Source organism: Oncorhynchus masou, chromosome 15 (assembly GCF_036934945.1).
Source record: "Oncorhynchus masou masou isolate Uvic2021 chromosome 15, UVic_Omas_1.1, whole genome shotgun sequence".
Lineage (NCBI taxonomy): Eukaryota > Metazoa > Chordata > Actinopteri > Salmoniformes > Salmonidae > Oncorhynchus > Oncorhynchus masou.
In genome coordinates, this window is record NC_088226.1 from 61,387,596 (window position 1) to 61,414,077 (window position 26,482).

Sequence of the window (26,482 nt, forward strand, 5' to 3'; positions counted from 1 at the left end):
CAGCACAGCGCAAGCTACTTTAGAGAATCAGTGAGCAGTTAATGGTGACGTGTTAGAGGAGAATCAATATATACCAGCATCATGCTTTGGCATTTCTTCCAGAACATATCAGGTTGAAGTGGCGGTCACCATAGCACTGAGAAAAAGTGTTTATACTAAACAGAAGAATGTTTGTTTTAGTAATAATATTATATGTAATATCTGCCACTGAATATGAATGCTTAATTTAGTGCCATTTACAGTATGGTATGATTCATTGTATGACGTTAGCTGAAGAGCTGTTTCTTCCAGACAGCCAGACTACATTAAATCTAACACTGTGTTACAATGGGCAAAGGGCTGGAATGATATCAAATGCCCGATCGCATGAAAAAGGCTCTTTGCAGACGTCACATCACTAATGGGTTGGACAGGTGGGTAAGTGAATACAGCAGCCTGGGAATGGGGGAGATGGGAGGGGAGAGGCAAACTGTGGGGATATGTAGTACTTAAGGACCAGTGAGAGCCAGAAGAGGGGCGATGGAATAAAGGAAGGGAAAGCTGAAGTCGTGCAGGTCATAGAAGTCATGGAGGCTGGTGACAGACAGGCCACAGCAGCAGTGTGTTAGCGCTGTGTGTGGAATAAGGCTAATAATACTGTGATGGGGTCAGGGTCAGCAAGCCCCCCCTCACCCTCTGCAGGAATTTCTGATGTTGTCAAGATGTAATTTCTTCAAGATGTAATTTCTTCAGAATAATAGTTTTCTGATGCTCGAAATCAAACCTTGAAGCCCCCATTTTCCTATGATTTTCTACCCTTTCCGCCCTCCCCGAGTGCACTTGTTCATATCACGAATGATATTGATGTGGGGAATCTAAGATTAGCCTTGTGTAAATTCACTAGACATCAAACGGAAGAAAACGGACAGAAATGGGGATGGACTACCTGAACCTGAGCTGATAAGAAACTTATTTTTGTTGCAAAAAGTTTTGCAACATTTGCTATGGTATACACTAATGAATAGAACCCTGAGAACACAAAGACTCAACTTTGTTTACGTTTCTATACAGAATAATCCGGTCAAACAATATACATATGGCAATGATGTAACGTCTTTTTTAATATGTACACCTACCGAAAACTCGACAGGAAATGCGTAGCTTCACATATTCTGGTTTCATATACAGTTCAGTCAAAACATTCTGGGCCATTATACAGTTCACCTGAGAACAAGTTTTAAAACCAAACCAGTTGAGAGACGACCCAAAGACACCATCACAAGGGTCAACTAAACCTTCTATAACCGTTTATTTTTAAATATAGTATATTCACCATGAAATTGTTAAAACATCTGTCTATGGCCTAAATTGTATGGCGTGCAGAAGTGCACAAAATGTTGAATCATCACATCTAGGGTTTATAAATTCCCAGGTTTTCCAGAAATCCCAGTTGGTAGATTCCAGGAATCAGGTGGGAATACACAGGAAATCCTGAATCCCCCAAAAAGGATTTCTGGAACACCTGGAAATTTTGGGAAAGTTAGGGTCATTCTGTAACCCTGATCACATCATGGATGAATGGTCACAGCCACATTTCGCATAGTACATAAGACTGTGCACTCACTGACCACCAAAACATGTTACAGCAATAACCAATTCACATAACTGTATTCTTTCATAAGATCCTTACGTCATGTATTCCAATTAAAAACATTGACAGCATCAAAAGGCAACATTTTAAAGTAGAAAAATGTTTATCAACGCCCAACAACTGCATACAAAGTGTGCAAGTGTCACTGTACAGTCGCACAAGACAAATTCAAGCAAAGGCACCATACTCATGTACTGAAGCTTCCATTCCACCCATACTGGTCACAGAACAACAAACATGTACTACAACCACTGCTGACAAAAATAAGCATTTCTAATATTAAATCTGTCAGATAAAAGTGGTTAATGATCATAATCATACTACAATAACATTGGATCAGTGGCATTTTAGGAATATGATAAATTACTGTAACAAGCCATCTTTTTTTTCTTTTTTTAACAGAAATTTAACTATTTTATAAATCATATGAGCCTCTACACAACTCCCTGGAGATAAAGTTTTGCTTTCCAATGTTATGTTAATTTGAGTTGATTTTGCAATTCAGACAGTTCTAAAGGTGGGCAACATTCAACCCTTGTGTTGAGGTAGAGAATGCTAACATTTAGCCTGTTGTGGCTGAAGCAAAATAATGAAACCCTAATCCTAGACGTAGTCACTACTGGTCTATGACTACTTCCAAGATAAGTAAAATAATTGAAATATTACTTTTGAACAAACTGTCCCTTTTAAGGGAAGAATATTGGGACCAAATTAACTGAATCGAACACGAGAGCACAAAGTCTTCAAAACAATAATTTTAAAAATACATTTCCATACCACAGAACAATGACAATAAAAAGTTAACTGGTGTTTAAATTCATGTCAGCTTACTAATACCCCATCAAACTGTGCATTTCTGGAGAACCTTTTTAGGTAGTGCAATAGAATTTCCCGCAGTACAACACTGAATCACCATTCAGTCTGATTTATAATATACTAATACTGACATTCCAGAGAGATAGATACTGACCATCCATTTTCATTGCATACACAACAGCTGAAATTACAAAGCCACAGTTTCCAAGAAGTAGCACAGCAAATGTTTACAACGGTGAGTTAAAGTGATAGGGAACGTCATGTAAGTTAGTTTTCCTCATAGAGGATGATCTATGATAAATCATTGTCTTCCACCTGGTCTTCTGAACCATAATAGAAAATGTCTTGAGGAGGCTACCACATTGTTATGTCTGTCTGTGGCAGGAGGGTCACAGACCAATTGAGGTGTGAGGGAAGGATTTACAACAACAACAAATCGGCATCCATGTGCAAAGTCCCCTGCATGTCGCTGATAAAGTACAGTAATGATCTGCTCCTGTGGTTGACCAATGTAGATCCAAGAGAGCAGTGACATCCTCCATTATTCACACAGAGCTTTCAGATTAGATCAGCAGTGTTTGCAGCTATATTGGAATGACATCATCATTAGTTCTCCTGAGAACTCCCATTCAAATTCCCCTGAAATAAAAACACAACCACAATAAAACCAAGGTAGCACAGGGCTTATTCAGCCTGAAGTCACCATCTAGAATGAAACATTTTCCATGTCTAGCAGACGTAAAGAGTAAAACATCTAATCGCTTATGGAGAAACATCAAAGTCAAATTCACGGGCTCAGAAGAGGACAAATACATCAACTTGCATTTACATTTTCACAAGCATTTTGATGTGTCGCAAGTACATTGAGCTTCAAAAGTGTTGGGACTGACATTTGTTGTCGTTTTGGCTCTGTACTTCAGCACTTTGGATTTGAAATGAAACGATGACTGAGGTTAAAGTGCAGATTGTCAGCTTTAATTTTAGGGTATTTTCATCCATATCAGGTGAACCGTTAAGAAGGTATGTGCAAAAAGTGCTGTACTAAAGTATTGGGACAAATTCACTTATATTTGTATTAAACTGGTCAAAAGTGTAGTATTTGGTCCCATATTCCTAGCACGCAAAGATTACATCAAGCTTGTGAGACTCTACAAACTTGTTAGAGGCATTTGCTTTGGTGTGTTTCAGATTATTTTGTGCTCAATAGAAATTAATGGTAAATAATGTGTAGTGTCATTTTGGTGTCACTTTTATTGTAAATAAGAATATAATATGGTTTCTAAACACTTCTACAATGGTTCACCAGATATGGGTGAAAATACCCTAAAATTTAAGCTCACCGTCTGCACTTTAACCTCAGTCATCGTTTCATTTCAAATCCAAAGTGCTGAAGTACAGAGCCAAAACATAAAGAAATGTGTCACTGTCCCAATACTTTTGAAGCTCACTGTTAGTGGCAACATCTCCATATCCAGTTGACTATGACAGAAAGTAAAGCTGCCTTTCAAAAATTGTCCATAGAAAAATATCCATTGAATGCCACGGTTAGATTAGAAAAATAAAGAGGGCCAAACTACAGGGAAAGGGGAGTGGAGGGGGAGGAGCCAGGTCAGGTCCAGGCCACTTTCCTTGAGATAGCCTGCTTGAAGCACTCTGGGTCCACATTGCCTCCAGGCCGCAGAGCTCTCTCCAGGCTCACCAGCACATTCTGGTGACACTCCCTGATGTTAACGGGGTACTTGGCCCTCAGCAGTTCATAAGCCGAGATCAGCCGCATATTCTGCTTCACCATGAGGTACTGGATGATACAGGTCGGAGCCAGGGAGTATCCGTCACGGCAGTGGACCAGCACTCGTTTCCTTTTTTCCGTGGAAGCCTCGATGCACTCGTTGATGTCCTCGAAGCAGTGCTGCTTCAGGGCGGGGCTTCCCTCGCCCAGTGCGTCTGGGACATCACAGATGTCCACCTTGAGGCGGGACCAGCTGTGGCGGGCTCCTCGGGAGCAGGTGCAGGGGATAAGGCTGAGACTTGGGCCGGAGTCCCCTGGCATGCTGCTCATGTCGATGATGCTGTCAATGTTGTTGCGACACAGCGTGCGCCCATTGTACGCTGCGTTCAGGTTGCCCACGAAGATGTAGTCCGTCACTTTGGAGATGACGGGCTCAGAGTACTGGAAGTGTTCCGGGACGTTCTGTTTGGGCGTGTCTGGGGTATCTGGTGGACCCGCCCTGCCCACTGACCCCACCCCGGCCGGACCTGTGGCAGCTCTCATGCTGTAGTTACGCAGCTTCTTGGAGCCGGAGCGGGAGGGAGGGTTGGAGTCGGACTCTGAGCTACTGTTCCAGGGAGGGGAAAATAGGGAGAAGCGGCTGGAGGACTTGCTCTTGGTGAGGTTCTCCACAGGGCTGGATAGGCCAGAGCTGGAGGCCGTGGTGGAACCAGAGGCACAAAACAATGAGGCCCTCTCCAGGGAGCCTGTGCTGCTGGCTGCTCCTGCACTGTGGGCCTGCTCCATCTGAAGTGAGACACAAACAACATAAAACACACACAAAGCATACTGAAGTAGGGCACCATACCTAAAGATAGGAGAGAAATTTTTTCAAAGAAATTCATTTTGGGATGTCAGCAATACATTAAAATACTAGTAACAATGAGGGGTTGGAAACGAAAAGGTAATTTATTTTAGAGGAACAGAACCAGAACTGACAACAAATGTGATCTACATTGTTCTGGAACAGAGCCATTATTTTTTTAAAGCATGGGAACCGGTTAACGTTATTTAACATTCCGGACATTTTTTTCCAGTCCCACAAAAAAAAAAAAAAGCGCCTATGCAAAGCCCTCACTGTCAACTCAGAAACTAATTCCAGTGTCTGCCTGCCAGCTGGAGATCTTTGCCAGTGTGTGTTTTTTTAATTTTTTTATTTTACCTTTATTTAACCAGGCAAGTCAGTAAAGAACAAATTCTTATTTTCAATGACGGCCTAGGAACTGTGGGTTAACTGCCTGTTCAGGGGCAGAACGACAGATTTGTACCTTGTCAGCTCGGGGGTTTGAACTTGCAACCTTCCGGGCACTAGTCCAACGCTCTAACCACTAGGCTACCCTGCCGCCCCATGTGTAGGGTATCTGACCCTTCCCCCGAAGCATAGTCTACTGTAGCTACTGATGTTACAGGCATCATTCAGAAGGTAGGGAGAGATTTTACACTGAACAAAAACATCAAACGCAACCATTTCAAAGATTTTACTGAGTTACAGTACACAAGGAAATCAGTCAATTTAAATAAATGCATTAGGCCCTGATCTATGGATTTCACATGGCTGGAATACAGGCACTCTGCCACCATGGGGCACTCTGTTCACTATGTCATCACCAACCGCTCGCCAACACAATGCTATATAGACGCTGTCTGCCATCTTCCCAGTACAGTTGAAACCAGAATTTATCTGTGAAGAGCACACTTCTTTAGTATGCCAGTGGCCATCGAAGGTGAGCATTTGCCCACTGAAGTCGGTTACGACACCCAACTGCAGTCAGGTCACAGTTTCATCAGCTGTCTGGATGGCTGGTTTCAGACGATCCTGCAGGTGAAGAAGCCTGATGTGGAGGTCCATGGCTGGCATGGTTACACGTGGGTTGTGAGGCCAGTTGGACGTACTGACAAATTCTCTAAAACAACATTATGGTAGAGAAATTAAAACTGTATTCTCTGGCAACAGCTCTGGTGGACATTCCTGCAGTCAGCATCCCAATTACACACTCCCTCAAAACATGAGACATCTGTGGCATTGTGTTGTCTGACAAAACAGCACATTTTAGAGTGGTCTTTTATTGTCCCCAGCACAAGGTGCACCTGCGTAATGATCATGCTGTTTAGTCAGCTTCTTGATATGCCACACCTGCCAGGTGGATGGATTACCTTGGCAACGGAGAAATGCTCACTAACATGGATGTAAACATATGTGGACAAAATTTGAGAGAAATAAGCACTGTGTGTATGGAAATGTTCTGGTATCTTATTTCAGCCCATGAAACATGGGACCAACACTTTTCATGTTGGATTTATATTTTTGTTTAGTGTAGAGAACAATGCATTACTTTTTTAATGCTAGTTAAGGACACTATAGATTTCATGTTTCACATTGGATTTATTATCTACGAAAATGTAAGACGTGTTATTTTATTTCTGGTACAGTGCATTCGGGAAGTATTCAGACCCATTGACTTTTTCCACATCTTGTTACATTACAGCCTTGCTCTAAAATTGATTAAATAATAGTTTTTCCTCCTCAATCTACACACAATACACCATAAATTCAAAGCGAAAACAGGTTTGTGGAAATTTTTGTAAATGTATTACAAATATAAAACAGAAATAACTTATTTACATAAGTATTCAGACCCTTTGCCATGAGACTAAAAATTGAGCTCAGGTCCATCCTGTTTCTACTGATCATCCTTGAGATGTTTCTACAACTTGGAGTCCACCTGAGGTAAATTCAATTGATTGGATATCATTTGGATAGGCACACACCTGTCTATATAAGGTCCATCAATTGTCAGAGCAAAAACCAAGCCATGAGGTCGAAGGAATTGTCCGTAGAGATCAGAGACAGGATTGTGTCGAGGCACAGATCTGGGGAAGTGTACCAAAACATGTCTGCAGCATTGAAAGTCCCCAAGAACACAGTGTCCTCCATCATTCTGAAATGGAAGAAGTTTGGAACCACCAAGACTCTTCTTAGAGCTGGCCGCCAAACTGAGCAATCGGGGGAGAAGGGCCTTTGTCAGGGAGGTGACCAACAACCCAATTGTCACTGACAGAGCTCTAGAGTTACTCTGTGGAGATGGATGTCCTTCTGAAAAGGTTCTCCCACCTCTGCAGCATTCCACCAATCAGGCCTTTATCGTAGAGTCGCCAGACAGAAGACACTCCTCAGCAAAAGGCAGGACAGTCCTCTTGCAGTTTGTCAAAAGGCAAAGAAATGACTCAAGATGCTCTGGTCCAAGATGGAACTCTTTGGCCTGAATGCCAAGCGTCACGTCTGGAGGAAACCTTTCACACTCCCTGCAGTGAAGCATGGTGGTGGCAGCATCATGCTGTGGGGTTGTTTTTCAGTGGCAGGAACTGGGAGACTAGTCATGATCGAGGGAAAGATGAACAGAGCAAAGCACAGGTAGATCCTTGATGAAAACCTGCCCCAGAGTGCTCAGGACCTCAGACTGAGGTGAAGGTTCACCTTCCAACAGGACAACTACCCTAAGCACACAGCCAAGACAATGCTGGAGTGGCTTCGGGACAAGTCTCTAAATGTCTTTGAGTGGCCCAGCCAGAGCCCGGAATTAACCCGATCCAACAGAGAACTGAAAATAGCTGTGCAGCGACGCTCTCCATCTAACCTGACATAGCTTAACCTCTTACACTTATGGTGGCGCTATTTCATTTTTGGAAGAAAAACGTTCCCGTTTTAAACAAGATATTTTGTCACAAAAAGATGCTCGACTATGCATATAATTGCTACTGTTCGAAAGAAAACACTCTGACGTGTCCAGAAATACAAATATCTTCTCTGTGCGTGCCCTTTAACGTGAGCTTCAGGCAAAACCAAGATGACTTGGCATCCAGGAAATGACAAGGATTTTTGAGGCTCTGTCTTTCATGATCTCCTTATATGGCTGTGAACTCAAGAGGAATGAGTCTGCCCTTTCTGTCGTTTCCCCAAGGTGTCTGCAGCATTGTGACGTATTTGTAGGCAGATCGTTGGAAGATTGACCATAAGAGACCACATTTACCACGTGTCCGCCCGGTGTCCTGCGCCGAAATTGGTGCGCAAAAGTCACCTGCCAGTATTTTTCCATGGGGCACAGAGAGAGAAGCAAGCTTCCATGAACTGCATGTCAATGAAGAGATATGTGAAAAAACACCTTGAGGATTGATTCCAAACAACGTTTGCCATGTTTCGGTCGATATTATGTAGTTAATCCGGAAAAAGTTTCACGTTGTAGGTGACTGCATTTTCGGTTCGTTTCGGTAGCCAGGCGCAATGTAGAAAACGGAATGATTTCTCCTACACACAGACGCTTTCAGGAAACACTGCGCATTTGGTATGTGGCTGGGAGTCTCCTCATTGAAAACATCAGAAGCTCTTCAAAGGTAAATGATTTTATTTATTTGGTTATCTGGTTTTTGTGAAAATGTTGCGTGCTACATGCTACACAAAATGCTATGCTAGCTTTGCATACTCTTACACAAATTAGTCAATTTCTATGGTTCAAAAGCATATTTTGAAAATCTGAGATGACAGTGTTGTTAAGAAAAGGCTAAGCTTGAGAGCAAACGCATTATTTTAATTTTATTTGCGATTTTCAGAAATCGTTAACGTTGCGTTATGCTAATGAGCCTGAGGCTTAGTCACAATCCCGGATCCGGGATGGGGAGTTTCAAGAGGTGAGGATCTGCAGAGAAGAATGGAAGTAACTCACCAAATACAGGCGTGCGAAGCTTGCAGCATCATACCCAAGAAGACTCAAGACTGTAATCGCTGCTAAAGGTGCTTCAACAAAGTACTGACTAAAGGGTCTGAATACTTACGTAAATGTGATAATATTTTCATTGTTTATATTAAATTGCAAAAATGTATAAAAAACTATTTTGCTTTGTCATTATGGGGTATTGTGTATAGATTGATAAGGGGAAAAACAATTCACACATTTTTAGAATAAGGCTGTAACATAACAAAATACGGAAAAAGTCAAGGGGTCTGAATACTTCCCGATTGCACTATAGCTAGCTTTTTAGCTAGCTCTGGTCTAGCTCTCAAAAAACTCATAATCAAGGGCTAGCTCTGGTCCAACGTTAGTTAAGCCAACTCTGAAGTTCAAAGACATTCCAATGTCAGTCACATGTCATACCCTTCGCTACACTTGTCTGTCCAATGCATGAACGTACATAGCTTGCCAGCTCCATAGCAAGCAGCTCTATTCATTGGTGAAGTAATTTGATTTCAGCGGTTTAAAAGGGAACAAAAAGGAACGATAAACAGTTTATTTTTTGGTGTTCGAACTGGTTCAGAACTTTATTTTGCTAGTCGAAACAGTGGAACAGAAAGAAAGAAATTGTGGTTCTGGGCAAAGAATTTTGGTTCCATCCCCTGGTTACAATGCAAGTACTACAGTCACCCACATGGCTAACAGTAGTCACTGATGGGGAAACCCACCAGTATAGGCCTAGTAGACAGACATACCTGGGCTTTGAGATTGTTCTTCCACTCTTGGGTCTCCAGAGCTTTGAAGCGGCCATTGCTATCTGAGGAGACGGAGAGGCAGAGGGGCCGGTGGGCCCTTGGGACAAGCTGGGGGGTGAGGGCAACAGGGACAGGCCGAGGCTCGTGGTGCTCATTCCTACTCATCATCAAATTTGGACAGGAGCCTGAATTACATATACAGGTAGGAAAACATCCAGAGATTACGCCTTGCCAAGTTCTGTAACTTTGCGGTTATAATGTTTCTTGAACTTGTATTTTTTTTCCACCTTTATTTAACCAGGTAGGCAAGTTGAGAACAAGTTCTCATTTACAATTTTAATTAGAACTACAAGAAAGGCCTCAACAGCATAGTGCCTCATACAAGCAAAAGGATAGTCAGTACCACATCTGTGGTTTTATAAATAGCTCAACCACTCTGTGAATGTTGCCATTTCTGTTCTACTAGTACAGGGATTCCCAAACTCGGTCCTGGTCCCCTCTCCAGGTAAACAGTTTGGCTTTTGCCCTAGCACTGCACAGCTGATTCAAATAACCAACTCATCATCAAGCTTTAATTATTTGAAGCAGCTGTGTAGCGCTCGGGCAAAAACCAAACTGTTTACCCGGGGAGGGTGCCAGGACCGAGTTTGGGAAACCTTGTACTAGAAAATGGAGCCTTTCATATTAGACCAATTGTTGCTTGCGGAGGGGCTAAACATTAACACTGAGATATCCCTGACTGACAAAGGCAGTGTGAATATTTACCTGTGTTACAATGTAATTAGTTATGATAAGAATGAACCCTCTGTATATGTTGTAGCTAATGCATAGTGCTAAAACAGATTAGCAAAAACCCAACCCCAACATTTAGGATGCAGTGCTCAAAAAAATAGTCAACATTGAAATATTACCAGGATAAAAAAGGGCACTATGTTTCAGGACAAATATTTTCTTACCAGTGGCACATTCTGAGCGACTGATGGACTGTATCTGTAAACTATGTTGAAGTCTGAATGTGTTGTGAAGATGCTTCACAATCATGCCTGTGAATGAAAGAACATTTATATTTTCAGTTCTGTATTTTCATTTACCATTCATTCATACATGATGACTTGTTAAGCAACATTGTTTTTTGTGTACATTACTAAAAGTGCAACCCATGAAGAACAAGTACCTGTCTTGCCATTTTGTTTGGGAAATACTTTTCTATCCAACAATTTAGGTGATATTAGGCATTTGTTCCATTTTTCCACGGTTTCCATTTTCTGCCTCCTGATGAACAAGACAGACAGATTAATTGAGGATTCTGATGATCAACATGGGTTTCAACATTTTCCAAAACTATCCGATATCTGTATTGATAATGGCTGCTGACAATCTGTAACCATCAATCAACACAGCCTAGGTAACTAAATATATCAATTGTCATAGTAGAGAATCTCCCTCTGCCGCCGGAGAACTGAAATGAATGATGAGGAGTAGCAGCAGAGAGAGCATTCAAAGAGTCCGACATCTAACGTTAGTCTGACTCATGTTGTGGTGGTGGCCGTCGGCTCGCTGCTGTTTTTACCAGCCAGTTAATCAGCTAGCGGTAGGATTCCTGGGGACGTGTGCCAAGCCGTGCATTGACTAAACGAGCCTAATCAAATCATTTTTAGCATAGCATATTTCTGCTAAATTAATGTATTGCATTATAATATTGCTGCCTGCTATGGTATGCCGTATGCACACAGCTTGCTAACGTTAGTTAGCTAGCTACTGTTAGCAAATTTAGCTAGCTAGAACAGGTTGGTGCAGTGTCGCTGTTTAATGAATGTTTGCCAATCAGCAAAAGACACACACACAATAAATGCGCATTCTAAATAATGTAGACAAACAGTACACTATTGCATAGATGTCCATACAACAATAATGAAATGGATAGAAATTCCAGATAGCACAAACCCCCCATCCACTCGCTCTTTGCAGCTCTCAGCTGAATGAACAGTACGGAAGCTCACGTAGACAAATCACCTCAATAACGAGATTAGGAATTCTACTGAGGTGTAATCATTATGCCGATTCTGTTGCAAAACGTTTCGTCTGTTATTTTTTTTGCAAAAACCGTCCATTCCAAGAGGAAAAGGCCAACGAGAGTTCCTATTGGACAAAATCAAATAGGTCCCGCCCCATTTCGTTCAATTTTCTCTGTTTGCTTCCGTTTGGTTGTTAAACGGTAAACGGTTTCCGTAATAAATACACCCCCAGTAAATGGGGTCGGTTGTGGCCCCTGTGTTGACAACTCTGTCAAGGAAAAATTGTATTGAATATACAAAAAACAAAATTGAACAAATATTTCCTGCATTAGACGTATCAAATGTCATCAATTGATTTGATGGAATATTAAAATATAAATCTTGACATCTTGGTCTGATAGTGATCCAGTCCCATTGGTTTGGTATAAATGGGCTGGAGAAATGCAACTCTCAAAATCGTCTGGGCAATCGATTCAAGGGACTGACAGTCCATGACATTTTTTAAAAAAGAATTCAGATAACGAAAAGAAAAAGTAGAAAACAACCTTAAATGTTGTGTAAAAATAGAGTAGGCTCATATAATTATTATATTCTTCAATAATTAAATGGTTATATCATTATATTAAATTACCATAGAACATCATATTATCCCACATTGTTCCTTAATCATTTGTAGGCTAACAATCTGGGATACAAAGATGCCTATGCCTAATTCACATTCAAAAAGGTTTAAACACTCACCTTGTGTAGTGATAGCCTATGATTTTATTGGATTTTCTCTCGTCGCCTCTCAATTGACAAATAATCCTTCTTGTCATACCCTGGTTGCAATCTGCATGAAGCAAACCCTCATTGAGAGCAATCACTTAAACTGTATGAGGCAATGGTTTTCAAGGCGAGCTTTAATTGGGCAGCTTAGCCGCACTCCAGGTATCCTGGAAACGCTAGTCACATGATGTCACCCTGCTGCATACAGAGCAGCTGAGCACATAGTCCATAGAGATAGAATACTTTTATCTCTGTGACATAGACCCATAGTGAGATAATACTTTTTTCTCTGTGACATAGACCCATAGAGATGGAATAGTGTTATCTCCATGACATAGACCCATAGAGATATAATACTTTTTTCTCTATGACATAGACCCATAGAGATAGAATAGTTTTATCTCTGTGACATAGACCCATAGTGATAGAATACTTTTTTCTCTATGACATAGACCCATAGAGATAGAATAGTTTTCTCTCTGTGTCATAGGCCCATAGTGATAGAATAGTTGTATCTCTATGACATAGGCCTATAGTGATAGAATAGTTGAATCTCAATGACATAGCCCATCTGACTATGGAGGACATAGGGAACTCACTAGATAGGGTGGTGCATAGGGAGATAGTAGGCCAGATGTTGTAACTGTGTCCTTGAAAACGTTACAATAGCAATTTCTATATCAGCATTGTAAGCTGCACACACCTCTTTCTATTTAATATGCATCATGCAATAGGTAACATCAAAAGGTTTCTAATTTAAGGTGAATATCTCATAGTCATGATGACAGAGGAGTCAGTCCAGCAGTGTGTCATACTGCACATTTACTGACAAACGTCATGACTGAGGTGCCATTGTGAAATGTCCAGGGCATTTGTGGTGTCGGTGTGAATGAAGTGTTGTTGTAGTACAAATGCATTGATATACAGGCACACAACGTCCAGAGAGTGGGTGGGTAGGTGTGTAGGTGGGTGGGGGGGGGGGGGGTAGATGTGTAGGTGGGTGGGCCCCATTTACATTTCAAAGAACCCCTCAAGCTTCTCAGCTCTTAATTTTCAGGTGCAAGATATGTGTCGATAAGAACCCTGCGAGACGGCAAGGGAAAGCCCTGCCTGCCTGTTGCCAAGACACCTGCCTCGCCGAGGCCTTTCTCTCTCCTCTGTACCTATTATTCAGCACCTGCTTGTGACGCTTGGGTCTTTACGCAAACAATGACTCCAGAAGCACTTCAAACAATATGCTTAGAGAGAACGAACAACCACATTATAAATTAGATGGAGTCCCATTGACAGATCATCTGCTTGTTTTCTGCCCGTTTGCCTCATGCTAAATGACTCTTGGTGTCATGTGATGTGTCTGGTACCATGGAGTGTGCTTACTAACTCTACCAGGGAGTGGGCTTACTAACTCTACCAGGGAGTGGGCTTACTAACTCTACCAGGGAGTGGGCTTACTAACTCTACCAGGGAGTGGGCTTACTAACTCTACCAGGGAGTGGGCTTACTAACTCTACCAGGGAGTGGGCTTACTAACTCTACCAGGGAGTGGGCTTACTAACTCTACCAGGGAGTGGGCTTACTAACTCTACCAGGGAGTGGGCTTACTAACTCTACCAGGGAGTGGGCTTACTAACTCTACCAGGGAGTGGGCTTAATAACTCTACCAGGGAGTGGGCTTAATAACTCTACCAGGGAGTGGGCTTACTAACTCTACCAGGGAGTGGGCTTACTAACTCTACCAGGGAGTGGGCTTAATAACTCTACCAGGGAGTGGGCTTACTAACTCTACCAGGGAGTGGGCTTACTAACTCTACCAGGGAGTGGGCTTACTAACTCTACCAGGGAGTGGGCTTACTAACTCTACCAGGGAGTGGGCTTACTAACTCTACCAGGGAGTGGGCTTACTAACTCTACCAGGGAGTGGGCTTAATAACTCTACCAGGGAGTGGGCTTACTAACTCTACCAGGGAGTGGGCTTAATAACTCTACCAGGGAGTGGGCTTACTAACTCTACCAGGGAGTGGGCTTACTAACTCTACCAGGGAGTGGGCTTACTAACTCTACCAGGGAGTGGGATTAATAACTCTACCAGGGAGTATGCTATCCATGGTTTATTGATCAGGCCTGTAGTCAGGATCAGAACAGGCATATTCCATGGTTCCCAGGGGCTCTTTGATGTTACTGTGCCCAGCGTTGGGAGGCTCACCACAGGCCAGGTCACCCAGCGGGAGAGCCTGTGTCACAGGACAGAGTGGGCGAAAAACACAGCAGCGTGAGCGATGACCTTTGGTTTGGCTCTGCTGTTGGATCATCACTCAGATCCTTATGTTCTGGAAACACGTGCAGTTCTGCTCTCACACACACTGGTCATCCATTCATCTCTTTCCAGGAAGTAACAATTCACCGGAATAATGGAGAGGATTCTGAGAAAATCTATTTGATTTCCATTTAAAAATTATAATTGGAAATGAGGGAAGGTCTATTTAATTTCCAATACAACCATAAAAACCCAATTTAATTGGAGATTGAAGACATTTTCCTTGAATCCTTCTAATTTCCTCTTATAAGCATAGCCCTTTCTTTGAATTTCCCTCTATGATAACTGACCTAGCATGGTTAGAACCCAGTTCAATCAAAGTATCATGATTTAAAGTCTAAACCTTTGTAAGTTATACTCAAACATCCATATTTGTTGCAATATTGCTAAATGTGTTGTAATACTATTGTATTAAGGGTAAGTTTGACAACATGCACTCAAGCCATGAAAAAAACCCTTTACTTATTTCATACCATTCAATATGTTACACCTAACCACCTGTGAGAGCAGTAAGCAACATCCCGTCTTGTCGTGGCCACAGTGCTTCCAGTGCTCTGTCCAAAACATAGCTCCTAATTAGGTAGCTGTATAATGAGCATGTGCACAGTAGGTGCTGACAACGCTGGCTCAGACTCCAAGCTCTGCTTCTGTTGTTTTATCCCTCCCATAGGGATCTATGTTAATCTAAAGGTATTATAGGCTGACACTGCTGTGGCTCCCTGATTTCCCACTGTACCAACCCTGTGCCAACTGGGAGAGACGAGCCTGCTGAACTCAGGTTAATTGACTCAAGGTAGGGCACATCATCTGAGATTCAATCAGACACATTCAATCAGATGCTTTGGGGAAATTACAAGCCATACATGGATGTATTGCATATTACCATCAAGTAAGAGTTTTAGAATATTTCCATATAGGGGCAGTGTTTGTTGAATAACTTGAGGTAGACACTATGACAATTGTTCTACAACTGAGACAAATTGTAATTACTTTTTTATGAACATGCCAGTCATATGTGCAGCGTTCAAGTTTGCCTGTAAGGCTATTCAAACTGAGGATAAAACCAATAAACAATGGACTACATAGAAAATAGTTGAGCTTCTATAATTCTATTATTCCTATATTATCATGTGTTTATCATGAAATGTCTATAAAAATGGCAGCATTTACAGTGCCTTCAGAAAGTATTCATACCCCTTCACTTATTCGACAGTTTGTTGTGTTATAGCCTAAATTCAAAATGGATTACATAGATTTTTTTTCGCAACCATCTACACAAAAACCTCAAAATAACAAAGTGAAAACATGTTTTTAGCAAATTTATTGAAAATGAAATGAAGAAATATTTCATTTACATAAGTATTCACACCCCTGAGTCAATACATGTTATAATCACATTTGGCTGAGATTACAAATGTGAGTCTTTCTGGGAAAATATCTAAGAGCTTTTCACACCTGGATTGTACGATATTTGCACATTATTCTTTTTAAAATGTTTCAAGCTTTGTCAAGTTTGTTGTTGATCATTGCTAGACGGCCATTACTTAGATTTTCAAGCCTGATTTAAGTCTAAACTGTAACAAGACCACTCAGGAACATTCATTGTTGGCTTGGTAAGCAACTGTGCTTTAGGTTATTGCCCTGCTGAAAGGTGAATTTGTCTCCCAGTGTCTGTTGGAAAGCAGACTGAACCAGGTTTTCGTCTAGGCTTTTGCCTGTGCTTAGCTCTATTCCACTTATTTTTATCCCCCAAAAAACTCCCTAGTCCTTGCCGATGACAAGCATACCCACAACATGATGCAGCCACCACCATGCTTGAAAATATGAAGGGTGGTACTCAGTGATGTGTTATGTTGGATTTGCCCTAAAACGTAATGCTTTGTATTCATGACATTCAGTTAATTTCTTTGCCACATTTTTTGCAGTTTTACTTTAGTGCCTTATTGCCTTATTTTGTACAGGTTTGCTTCTTTTCACTCTGTCAATAAGGTTAGTATTGTGGAGTAACTACAATGTTGTTGATCCATCCTCAGTTTTCTCCTATCACAGTCATTAAACTCTGGAACTGTTTTAAAATCACCATTGGCCTCATGGTGAAATCCTTGAGCGGTTTTCTTCCTTAGTTAGGAAGGACACCTGTATCTTTGAAGTGACTGGGTGTATTAATATAGCATCCAAAGTGTAATTTCACCATGCTCAAAGGGATATTCAATGTCTGCTTTTTATTTTTTTACTCATGTACAAATAGGTGCCCTTCTTTGAGAAGCATTGGAAAACCTCCCCGGTCTTTGTGATTAAATCTGTGTTTGAAATTCACTAATGGACTCAGGGAACTTACAGATAATTGTATGTGCGGGGTACAGAGATGAGGTAGCCATTCAAAAATCATGTTAAACACAATAATTGCACACAGAGTCCATGCAACTTATTATGTGACTTGTTAAGCACATTTTTACTCCTGAACTTATTTAGGCTCGCCATAACAAAGGGGTCCAATACTTATTGACTCAAAACATTTCAGCTTTTCATAAAAATATTTTTTGTAAATATTTCTAAAAACATAATTCCACTTTGAAATTATAGGGTATTGTGTGTAGGACAGTGACGTACAAATCTCAATATAATCCATTTTAAATTCAGGCTGTAACACAACAAAATGTTGAAAAAATCAAGGGGTGTGAATACTTTCTGAAGGCTCTGTATTTTGTTTAAAAGTGCTAGGGCCTCCAAGCTGCTATTAGCTGAGTGAAGTAGAAGGAGGAATCTGGTTATGCCGGGCCATGGAGGAGGATTTTCTCCAACCTCTTCCCATAGCCACTTGAGTGCCATGAGTCTGGCAAGCGAGTCTAAGATTTCTCAAAAGTTCTTATTGATGAAGGGGATCCTAACTCTGTGTTTGAGGTCGAGGGTGGAGTCCACTTGTTCGTTGGAAAGCAGGTTGTGCCACTGAGCCACAGGCCTACGGGGATTGGACAGCATGTCTGCCCAGTGCCTCAGCTGGTTCCCTGCAGCATCACAACCCAGGAAAATCTTCCCTATGGCGTCGTTCCTGCTCAACTTGTCATGGTCCCACACGGAAATCATCAGGTGAACCCTCTAGAGGGAGCGACAGCAGAGAACAGTCACTGAAAACTGTGCTTCTACAGAGAATGTCCCATAATCTTTTTGTTTAAATGATTTTGCCAACAAAATAACATTATAATGTAAAGAGATGGCCTCTTTTCTGGGGCTCCATAGCATGCAGGCTGTTGAGCTTGTAACTGGCCTCATCTTAGCCATATTCTGAGATAAGATCATACTTACTTGAATTTGTTCAAACGACACATCAAACGTAAAGGATTCGTTGAAGTAGGGATTCAGTGTGGACTTTTTAACAGACGTCTTCTTTCTCTTCCACTTCTTCTTGTCCAGAGCAAGCTGCACTTTTACATAGGGATCTACAGTGTACATGAGTACAGTAGAGAGTATTTTGAGCATCCACTGCCTCACAAATAATGCAGTATTATTTGTGATAATCGAAACTGGCCTCAATAATAACAGAATATTATTTGTTTAATTAATAACTTAGGCTGGAATCCAGACCTGTTTTGTGGTAACATTCCACTCTTTGTTTCTCCGTGTTACATGTTTGTTGCATGACACTGACTGAGAACAAGGAGTGGAATGTCAGCACAAAACAGGTCTGGATTCCAGGCTAATCATAACTAGCCTCTTCAGCTAAACAACCACTCAGTCTTCCTCTCAGAGAGCCAGGCTTCCACCTACCTGATGAGCCCCCTTTGTCCATACTCTTTAAGTTCTTGGCTTCCAGGATGACAACAGTCAACTTGTTAGTGGTGGGGACGTAGCGCAACGAGAAGCAGATCTCCCCCAGAATTTCATCCTGTAATCACACGTGGAAATTCAGTATGTGGGCCTATAGATGTCAAGGCAAAGTAGGCCTATGGCTAGATTTAACAACTTTGTGATATTCAAATGCTGTTTGAAAAAAAACTTTTGACCTGCACTATTTGGTTCCAGAAATCAAGTAAATCTCCTGACCTCAAACTTGGAGGGTTCTCTCAGGTCTTCCCACTCTTCAATCACATGGTTCCAGTCGATGATTCCGAGCTGCAGCCTCAGCTCCCCGATGATGTCGTGTTTGGAGAATCTATCGAAGTCGAACACTTTCATGACTATGGTGGACTCATTGAGCTCAGCCTTGTCAATCTGGACACAAGACAGTCAGGCACGGGTCAAGAGTGGTGCAGAAACACAGACTCACACTGTGTATGGTATGTAAAACAGTTTAAAAACCTCTCAAATTGGTATACTGTCTGGTAATACTGCTATAATAACATGTGTATAATACCCTTCAAATACCTTAAATGTGAAGTGTTCATTGAACACAGGGTTGAGGGTTTTCCTGTAGACCTTAGTCTCGAATGTCTTTGACTTGTTGGGAGTGATGTAGACTTTAACATAGGGGTCAGAGGTGCCACTCCGGTCCATGGCTGTCAGAGCTGCAGCCTCTTTGAGCCCCACTGTCAGCTGCAGGGTATGAGAGATGGCAGGATAGTCAAAGATAGTAGGGGAAGATAAGGGTGCCAGAAAAACAAGATATCACTGTATGGTAGAAAAATAAATACACACTGAATTCTACTTCAGTGATATTTTGAAAAAGAAGACATTTCTCTTTATATGTGTGATAATTAATATCTTGTTTAATCTGTGATCAAAGGGGAACTCTGGATCTATGGCTTGTGGTGGCTACAGTAGTTTGATCAAGTTACAAGTTCAAAAGACTAATCAAGTTAATTCTAACCTCTTGTGCCTTGTATTCCAGAGAATAGAGTAGTCTCCCCCGGTTTTTAGCTGAGCCGTAGCCTGCATCATCCGAGCCATGTTGGACCTGCCCATCAAGAACACTGTCATACCTTGAACCAGCCAATCACATTCATCGGCCAGCCAACCAATCCCTCAATCAGCGGCCCATCCTAACAGACATGAGGAGCTAAAGCTGCACCTCTACCTCACTCCTTCTTCACAACGGCGACCAGTCTAAACAAAAATAAATGGAATGGAGCAGACGCTGGAGCAGACGCTCTGCGCTATCCCACCAAGATCTAGCTTTGACGACTACTACTCCCAGTACTTACTAGCGATGTAGTCGAGGAACCAATCACCCCTTGTAGATTGATTTGATTGTCCGGCTTCTTTTTGATCTTTTTCTTGCTCTTGCAGCAGCATTTCGCACAGATGCATATAATACACACCAAAAACACCAAGACAATGACAGCAAAGATGGTGTAAATGGCCCATCTTGGCACTGAGTGAGACAAAAAAAAAGACAGCAGTTTGTCTCATTGTGACACACATCTGAAGCATGAGGCAAGAGCACAGCCAGCAGGATTAAGGAGAGATGAACTTGTAACAAGTAGAAATGGAGAGCTATTCGAAAAGACATACGCCTTGTATTTATGTGAGAGTAGCAGCCCCTAGCTGCCGAGTCTTGAGAGAGTCAGTGTAGTCAACTTGTCTCACTATGACACACATCTGAAGCATGCAGCAAGAGCACAGTCAGCAAGATTCAGGAGATATAAACTTGTATAATAAGTGAAAATGGAGAGCTAAGAAATGTGTGTTGGGAGTGGAATTAGATATGACACATGAAGACAGGTGTCCAGGCAGGCAGCTCTCCCCTGCCATGTCTGTTGAAAGTGGGACAGAAGGGGGGCAGCATAGGGGTGCCCACTCAGGAGGGGTGGGGGGCAGAGGAGGGGGGGTAGAGTGAGAGGCGGGGGGATTTAGGGGTTACTCACAGGGAATCTTGTTCAGTAGCTGGTCTATAAACCCGGGAGCGGCGGTGGTGTGGCTGGCTGTAGTGTTAGGGGTTACGGTGCCCTTAGCTAATGGGAGTGTAGGAAACATGGTGTCGCGGTGGCCTAGAATCGAGCACAAACAGAAAACACAGACAATGAGGAAAAGCAATGTGGTTAGTTCATAGCTCAGGTTGCTACTGTGTTTATTGACCCCAACTTCTACTTTAACACAGTTACTGTACTGTTGATCCTCATCAGTCTCCTCTGGTAAGATAAAGCACTAATCATTTTCTTTGCCTCAAACCATTTTTGTTAGGTTAACAGATAACTGTTTGGAGATCAAAACTTAAACCAGTGGTGGAAAACGTAACAAATTGTCATACTTGAGTAAAAATAAAGATACCTTAATAGAAAATTACTCAAGTAAAATTGAGTCACCGAGCAAAATACTACTTGAGTAAAAGTCTAAAAGTATTTGGTTTTAAATATACTTAAGTATATTAAAAGTATAAATCATTTCACATTCTTTATATTCAGCAAACCAGATTAAATGATTTTCTTGTTTTTTTTAAATTTACGGATAGCCAGGGGCTCACTCCAACACTCAGACATAATTTACAAATTAAGCAATTGTATTTAGTGAGTCCGCCAGATCAGAGGCAGCCGGGATGACCAGGGATGTTCTCTTGATAAGTGTGTGAATTGGACCATTTTCTGTCCTGCTAAGCATTAAACATGTAACGAGTACTTTTGGATGTCAGAGAAAATGTATGGAGTAAAATGTACATTATTTACTTCAGGAATGTAGTGGAGGAAAAGTAAAACTTTTGTATAGTAAAGTACAGATACCTAAAGAACAACTTAAGTAGTACTTGAAAGTATTTTTACTTAAGTACTTTACACCACTGGTTTAAACTCAAGTTGTAGCCAACACCCATTCTTTCTTACACACAAAATATTGTGCCTCCGCTCCCAAAAACTTGGTTGCAATGACAGAGGAGAGTGAATACTTAGCCACCACCATTGTTAAACAACTGCATGGTTGAGTGCTGACAGCTCCACACAGGCAACTTAAAACAGGGTGTGCTGCACTCTCTGATAACATCCCTTTCTAAATGACCACAGCACGGCGGATTACTTTTCTTTGCTTTACATGACGTAAATACATTCATACAGGTGCTTTCCAATTGGAATGTGTCAAAGGTAAGGAACAGTCAATACAAAGAAATTCACACCCAATGGACATTATCCCTAAAACCCAATACAAGGTGTTTTATACTGTAGCTGCTAGTTCGAAGACACAGAATTTGAGTGTCAGAACAAAGGTAATTAAAAAACAGAGTACCACAAGAGCTTGTATCACAAGAGCTTGAGTCTTTGTTCACATGAACACAACCAACAACCATACAACAGCAAAAAACATTTTTTATTAATAGATACCTATATTCTGAGAGAATCAGGTTTTACTTACAATATAGGGAAACGTACAAGTAAAAACTAAAGTAGTACTCACTGTTTCAGTACCAGCGTAGTCTGTAACCTTATTACTGTAGCCTACTTGAAGACTGTATTGCTTTATCATTCACCCATGCAGTTCTCCAGCAACAGGGAGGGATTATAACAAATGAGGGGAAGGAAGTCACTTGGCCCTGAAAGCCTGAAAGTGGCTGGATCGGCCCATAAACATTCTGTATAAAGTGTTTGATCAAGAAGTGGTCTCATGTGGAAGATAAATAGCTATTCTTCTGCTTAGACCAATACATGCATTTCACATAGTTCATTGCTAAGCAAAGAAAGGTCATCTCAGTTAGGGCGTAGCCTTCAATATTGTCCTGCAGTATCACACTTTCATTTACAATAAAATGTTTGAGTAAATTATGTTACCGATGCTTTTTACTAGTATTAAACAGCTCAATAAACTGTGTATTATGGTTTACAATATTTTTTCTGTAATGGTGATTGAGTGGGTTACTTCTAAATGTGTAAATATCACACTGGTAAATTGATTTACTCACCTTTTCTCCAATGATAATTGACACATTTGTTTCCAGAAATGTGAAATCCAATGATGTGTCCAGTCTATTTCTTGATCCCAATCATCCCTTCCCTCCATGTTGTTACAATTTGTAGATGATAGGAAGCTTTGATGTATTTCCTCAACACACCATCACGCCTCATGTACACACGGTGTAGAACAGTATAACAGCAGTCTGGATATGTTGTGTAAACATGGGATGAACCAATACTACAGTAAGGTATCATATTCCATCTTGAAAGGAAACCAAGGTTAAAAACACAAACATTTGCATTAACATAGAAGATGCCTAGACTGAACCGGTTCAGTTACAACAGGGTAACATCGGTCCCTCCATGAGTCAATAGTCTTTTTATTGAGCAAATAACTATTGATATTTATCTCCAATCATATTCAATCTACATGTACTCTATCGATGGAGCTCTCTGACTTTTATTCATGTTGAAAGTTGTCATGCATTTATAAAAAATACATATTTAAATAGTTGCTAATAATAACCATAGCTTCCGCTGTGGCTATATGGTTTCCATAACAAATCCAATCAAATATTAAGAATCTTATCAATAAGGTTAAGCTGTAGTTTTTCTTAATATTAATTTTGGAGTACAAATATGACCTTGATTATAATAATATTCGTTTTTAGGGGATAACTTGTGTAGTTTTGCATGTCCTACTACTCCTGTGCAGCAGATAGCAGTGTTGGTTCAGTATCTTTTTCTCAGTACGGAAAAACACTGTAGCAAGGCAAACAAGGTAGGGCAATCTGATGTGGGATATACAGTATATAAAGGCGATCCAAGCACTGTTCCAAATGATTCCTTATTCTGCATTATTTGTTCCTCACATGTTGAAGTTTGTCATTATAGTCTATTCAAAAAGACCATTGTGCACAAATGCCTATTCGCGAGTCTATTGACATTTTACTTTTGTTTTAATAAAAAAACTTGGAGTATGAGATTGTTTGGGTTATTTTTTCATTTTTTTCACTCTCTTCCACTTTATCAAGATGGATGGTTTCAATGGTGTGCAATCCCGATTAGGGTTGAAGGGCAGGAACCCAGTTACCAAGATTTATCACCTAAAACCACTCCCTTTTCCCAATATAAATAACTGCGAGAAACCGGTAAATTATCATTAATTATTCATATGAACAGCATGACGTGAAATGTAACTGTTCAATTATATGTGATGCCTAAATCTGGATTCTCGTTGACCAGATGCTTTTCAACATCATCTGGAGGAATCGTACACATAATATTAGGAAATATGTCGTTATGAACACATGGAAATAGTGGTCTCAATTTTTTTTAACATTTTCTACATTGAATAAGACTTTTGAGATAAATTGGGCTAAACATTTCTTAAAGAATCCAACTTAAAGTCGGAATTTCATCCCTCATTATATCTTCTTCCGTTTTGGTGGCTTCAAATTTATGTTATTTTGTAGCTATAACATTGATAAGATTCCTACAAAATGATCTGCTTTTCATAGACAAGTATTCTTAGCGTGGTCATTAATATTTGAACATCATTTTTCCCCGCATAGGTATTTCATTTGGAACAGTAAAGATATTTTGTATAGAATCAAGTCTTTCTTTTTTAAGAACTGGTTCAATAATCATATCCTACTGGTCAGTCAACTTTTTAATGCAGAAGGATTGCTACTCAATTATGAGGAATTTTGTATCTCGTTACAGACTGCAAAGGGAAACCCAGCCATGAGCTGCCCAGTGACATGAGCCTACCAGACAAGCTTAATGCCTTTTATGATCGTTTCGAGGCAAGCAACACTGAAGCATGCATGTGAGCACCAGCTGCTCTGGGGGACTGTGTGATAACGCTCTCGGTAGCCGATGTGAACAAAACCTTTAAACAGGTCAACATTCACAAAGCCGCTGGGCCAGACGGATTACCAGGATGGGTACTCAAAGCATGTGTGGACCAACTGTCAAGTGTCTTCACTGACATTTTCAACCTCTCCCTGACCGAGTCTGCAATACCTACATGTCTCAAGCAGATCACCATTGTCCCTGTGCCCAAGGAAGCGAAGGTAACCTGCCTAAATGATTACCGCCCTGTGGCACTCATGTCGGTAGCCATGAAGTGCTTTGAAAGGCTGGTCATGGATCACATCAACAGCATCCTCCTAGACACCCTAGACCCCCTCCAATTCGCATACCGCCCCAACAGATCCACAGATGACGCAATCTCAATTGCACTCCACACTGCCCTTTCTCGCCAATTCAAAAGGAACACCTATGTGAGAATGCTGTTAATTGACTACAGCTCAGTGTTCAACACCATAGTGCCCACGAAGCTCATCAGTAAGCTAAGGACTCTGGGCCTCCCTCCGCAACTGAATCCTGGATTTCCTGACGGGCCAACCCCAGGTGGTAAGAGTCGGCAACAACACGTCTGCCACGCTGATCCTTAACACTGGGGCCCCTCCGGGGTGTGTACTTGGTCCCTTCCTATATTCCCTGTTCACCCACGACTGCGTGGCCAAACACGACTCCGACACCATCATTAAGTTTGCTGGCGACACAACAGTGGTAGGCCTGATCACCGACAATGATGAGACGGCCTATTGGGAGGAGGTCAGAGAACTGCCAGTGTGGTGCCAGGACAACAACCTCTCCCTCAATGTGAGCAAGGCAAAGGAGCTGATCGTGGACTACAGGAAAAGGTGGGCCAAACAGGCCCCCATTAACATCGACGGGACTGTAGTGGAGCGGGTCGAGAGATTCAAGATCTTTGGTGTCCACATCACCAACGAACTATGATTGTCCAAATATACCAAGACAGTCGTGAAGAGGGCATGCCAAACCTTTTCCCCCTCAGGAGACTGAAAAGATTTGGCATGGGTCCCCAGATTTTTAAAAGGTTCTACAGCTACACCATCGAGAGCATCCTGACCGGTTGCATCACCACCTGGTACGGTAACTGCTCGCTATCTGACCGTAAGGCGCTACAGAGGGTAGTGGGAACGGCCCAGTACATCACTGGGGCCATGCTTCCTGCCATCCAGGACCTATATAACAGGCTGTGTCAGAGGAAAGCCCAGAAAATTGTCGGAGACTGCACACTGACTCAGTACCGGTGCCCCCTGTATATAGCCTCGTTATTGTTATTCTTATTGTTTTACTTTTTATTAATACTTTTTATTTTAGCCTACTTGGTAAATATTTCTTCTTCTTGAACTGTACTGTTGGTTAAGGACACGTCAGTAAGCATTTCACGGTATAGTCTACACTTGTTGTATTCGGCGCATGTGGCAAATAAAGTTTGATTTGATTTTGATTTGATAATATCTGTTGGAAAAATGTATGGTTATTACCATACAAATACCTGCTTGGTTAAAGAGGTTTCTTTCAGAATGATCCATAAGTATTACCCTGCAAATCATTACCTGAAGAAATTCAAAATATACATTAACATTAACAGTACTTTTTGTGTTGAGCATCCAGAAATGGTTTGCATTTATTTTGGCATTATCTACATGTAAAGAAATTATGGCAAGATAATTATAGTTTTATCATTGTTAATATTGTTGATGACTTTTGCTTATTATGGGAGAACGTGCTGGTCGGTTTCCTTAACTATAATAAGGATAAAGAAAAACAATTAAAAAAAAAACATAAATCTAATTGTGGTAAATTCAGTAATTGAGCAGTACATGAAGACCATTCTACAGTACTTTAATAAGAAAGCTGTTAAAACAGTCAATATGTGTGTATCTTTTAAGTTCTTTGTATAATCTGTAATTTGTTGTACCCCTTAGCACATGTTATCATTGTCTGTGTAAGTGTCGACGCTGGTAGAGACAGGTAGCAGGTACATGAAGGGAACATTTAAT

The 26,482-nt window shown here is 41.2% G+C and overlaps 2 protein-coding genes across 4 annotated transcripts; both read right to left on the reverse strand.

The window, feature by feature from the left end:
* Window positions 1-1,080: 1,080 nt before the first annotated feature.
* On the reverse strand, window positions 1,081-11,835 carry LOC135556600 (uncharacterized). Of its 2 annotated transcripts, XM_064989923.1 has the most exons (5): window positions 11,638-11,835; window positions 10,868-10,965; window positions 10,650-10,736; window positions 9,694-9,878; window positions 1,081-4,961 (listed from the first exon to the last, which is right to left on the reverse strand). In XM_064989923.1, the coding sequence occupies exons 2-5, from the start codon at window positions 10,953-10,955 to the stop codon at window positions 4,056-4,058; spliced, it is 1,266 nt and encodes a 421-aa protein (XP_064845995.1). In that variant the 5' UTR covers window positions 10,956-10,965; window positions 11,638-11,835; the 3' UTR covers window positions 1,081-4,055. The 2 variants fall into 2 exon arrangements, with proteins under 2 accessions (XP_064845995.1, XP_064845996.1); XM_064989924.1 differs by having other exon boundaries at window positions 10,868-11,835.
* A 3,931-nt stretch (window positions 11,836-15,766) lies between these two features.
* Window positions 15,767-22,751, reverse strand: LOC135556601 (synaptotagmin-1-like). 2 transcript variants are annotated; one of them, XM_064989926.1, is made up of 9 exons: window positions 22,607-22,751; window positions 20,592-20,714; window positions 19,929-20,098; window positions 19,595-19,681; window positions 19,153-19,320; window positions 18,832-18,999; window positions 18,556-18,673; window positions 18,094-18,227; window positions 15,767-17,886 (listed from the first exon to the last, which is right to left on the reverse strand). In XM_064989926.1, the coding sequence occupies exons 2-9, from the start codon at window positions 20,698-20,700 to the stop codon at window positions 17,647-17,649; spliced, it is 1,194 nt and encodes a 397-aa protein (XP_064845998.1). In that variant the 5' UTR covers window positions 20,701-20,714; window positions 22,607-22,751; the 3' UTR covers window positions 15,767-17,646. The 2 variants fall into 2 exon arrangements, with proteins under 2 accessions (XP_064845998.1, XP_064845997.1); XM_064989925.1 differs by lacking the exon at window positions 22,607-22,751 and adding an exon at window positions 22,105-22,383.
* Window positions 22,752-26,482: the final 3,731 nt, after the last annotated feature.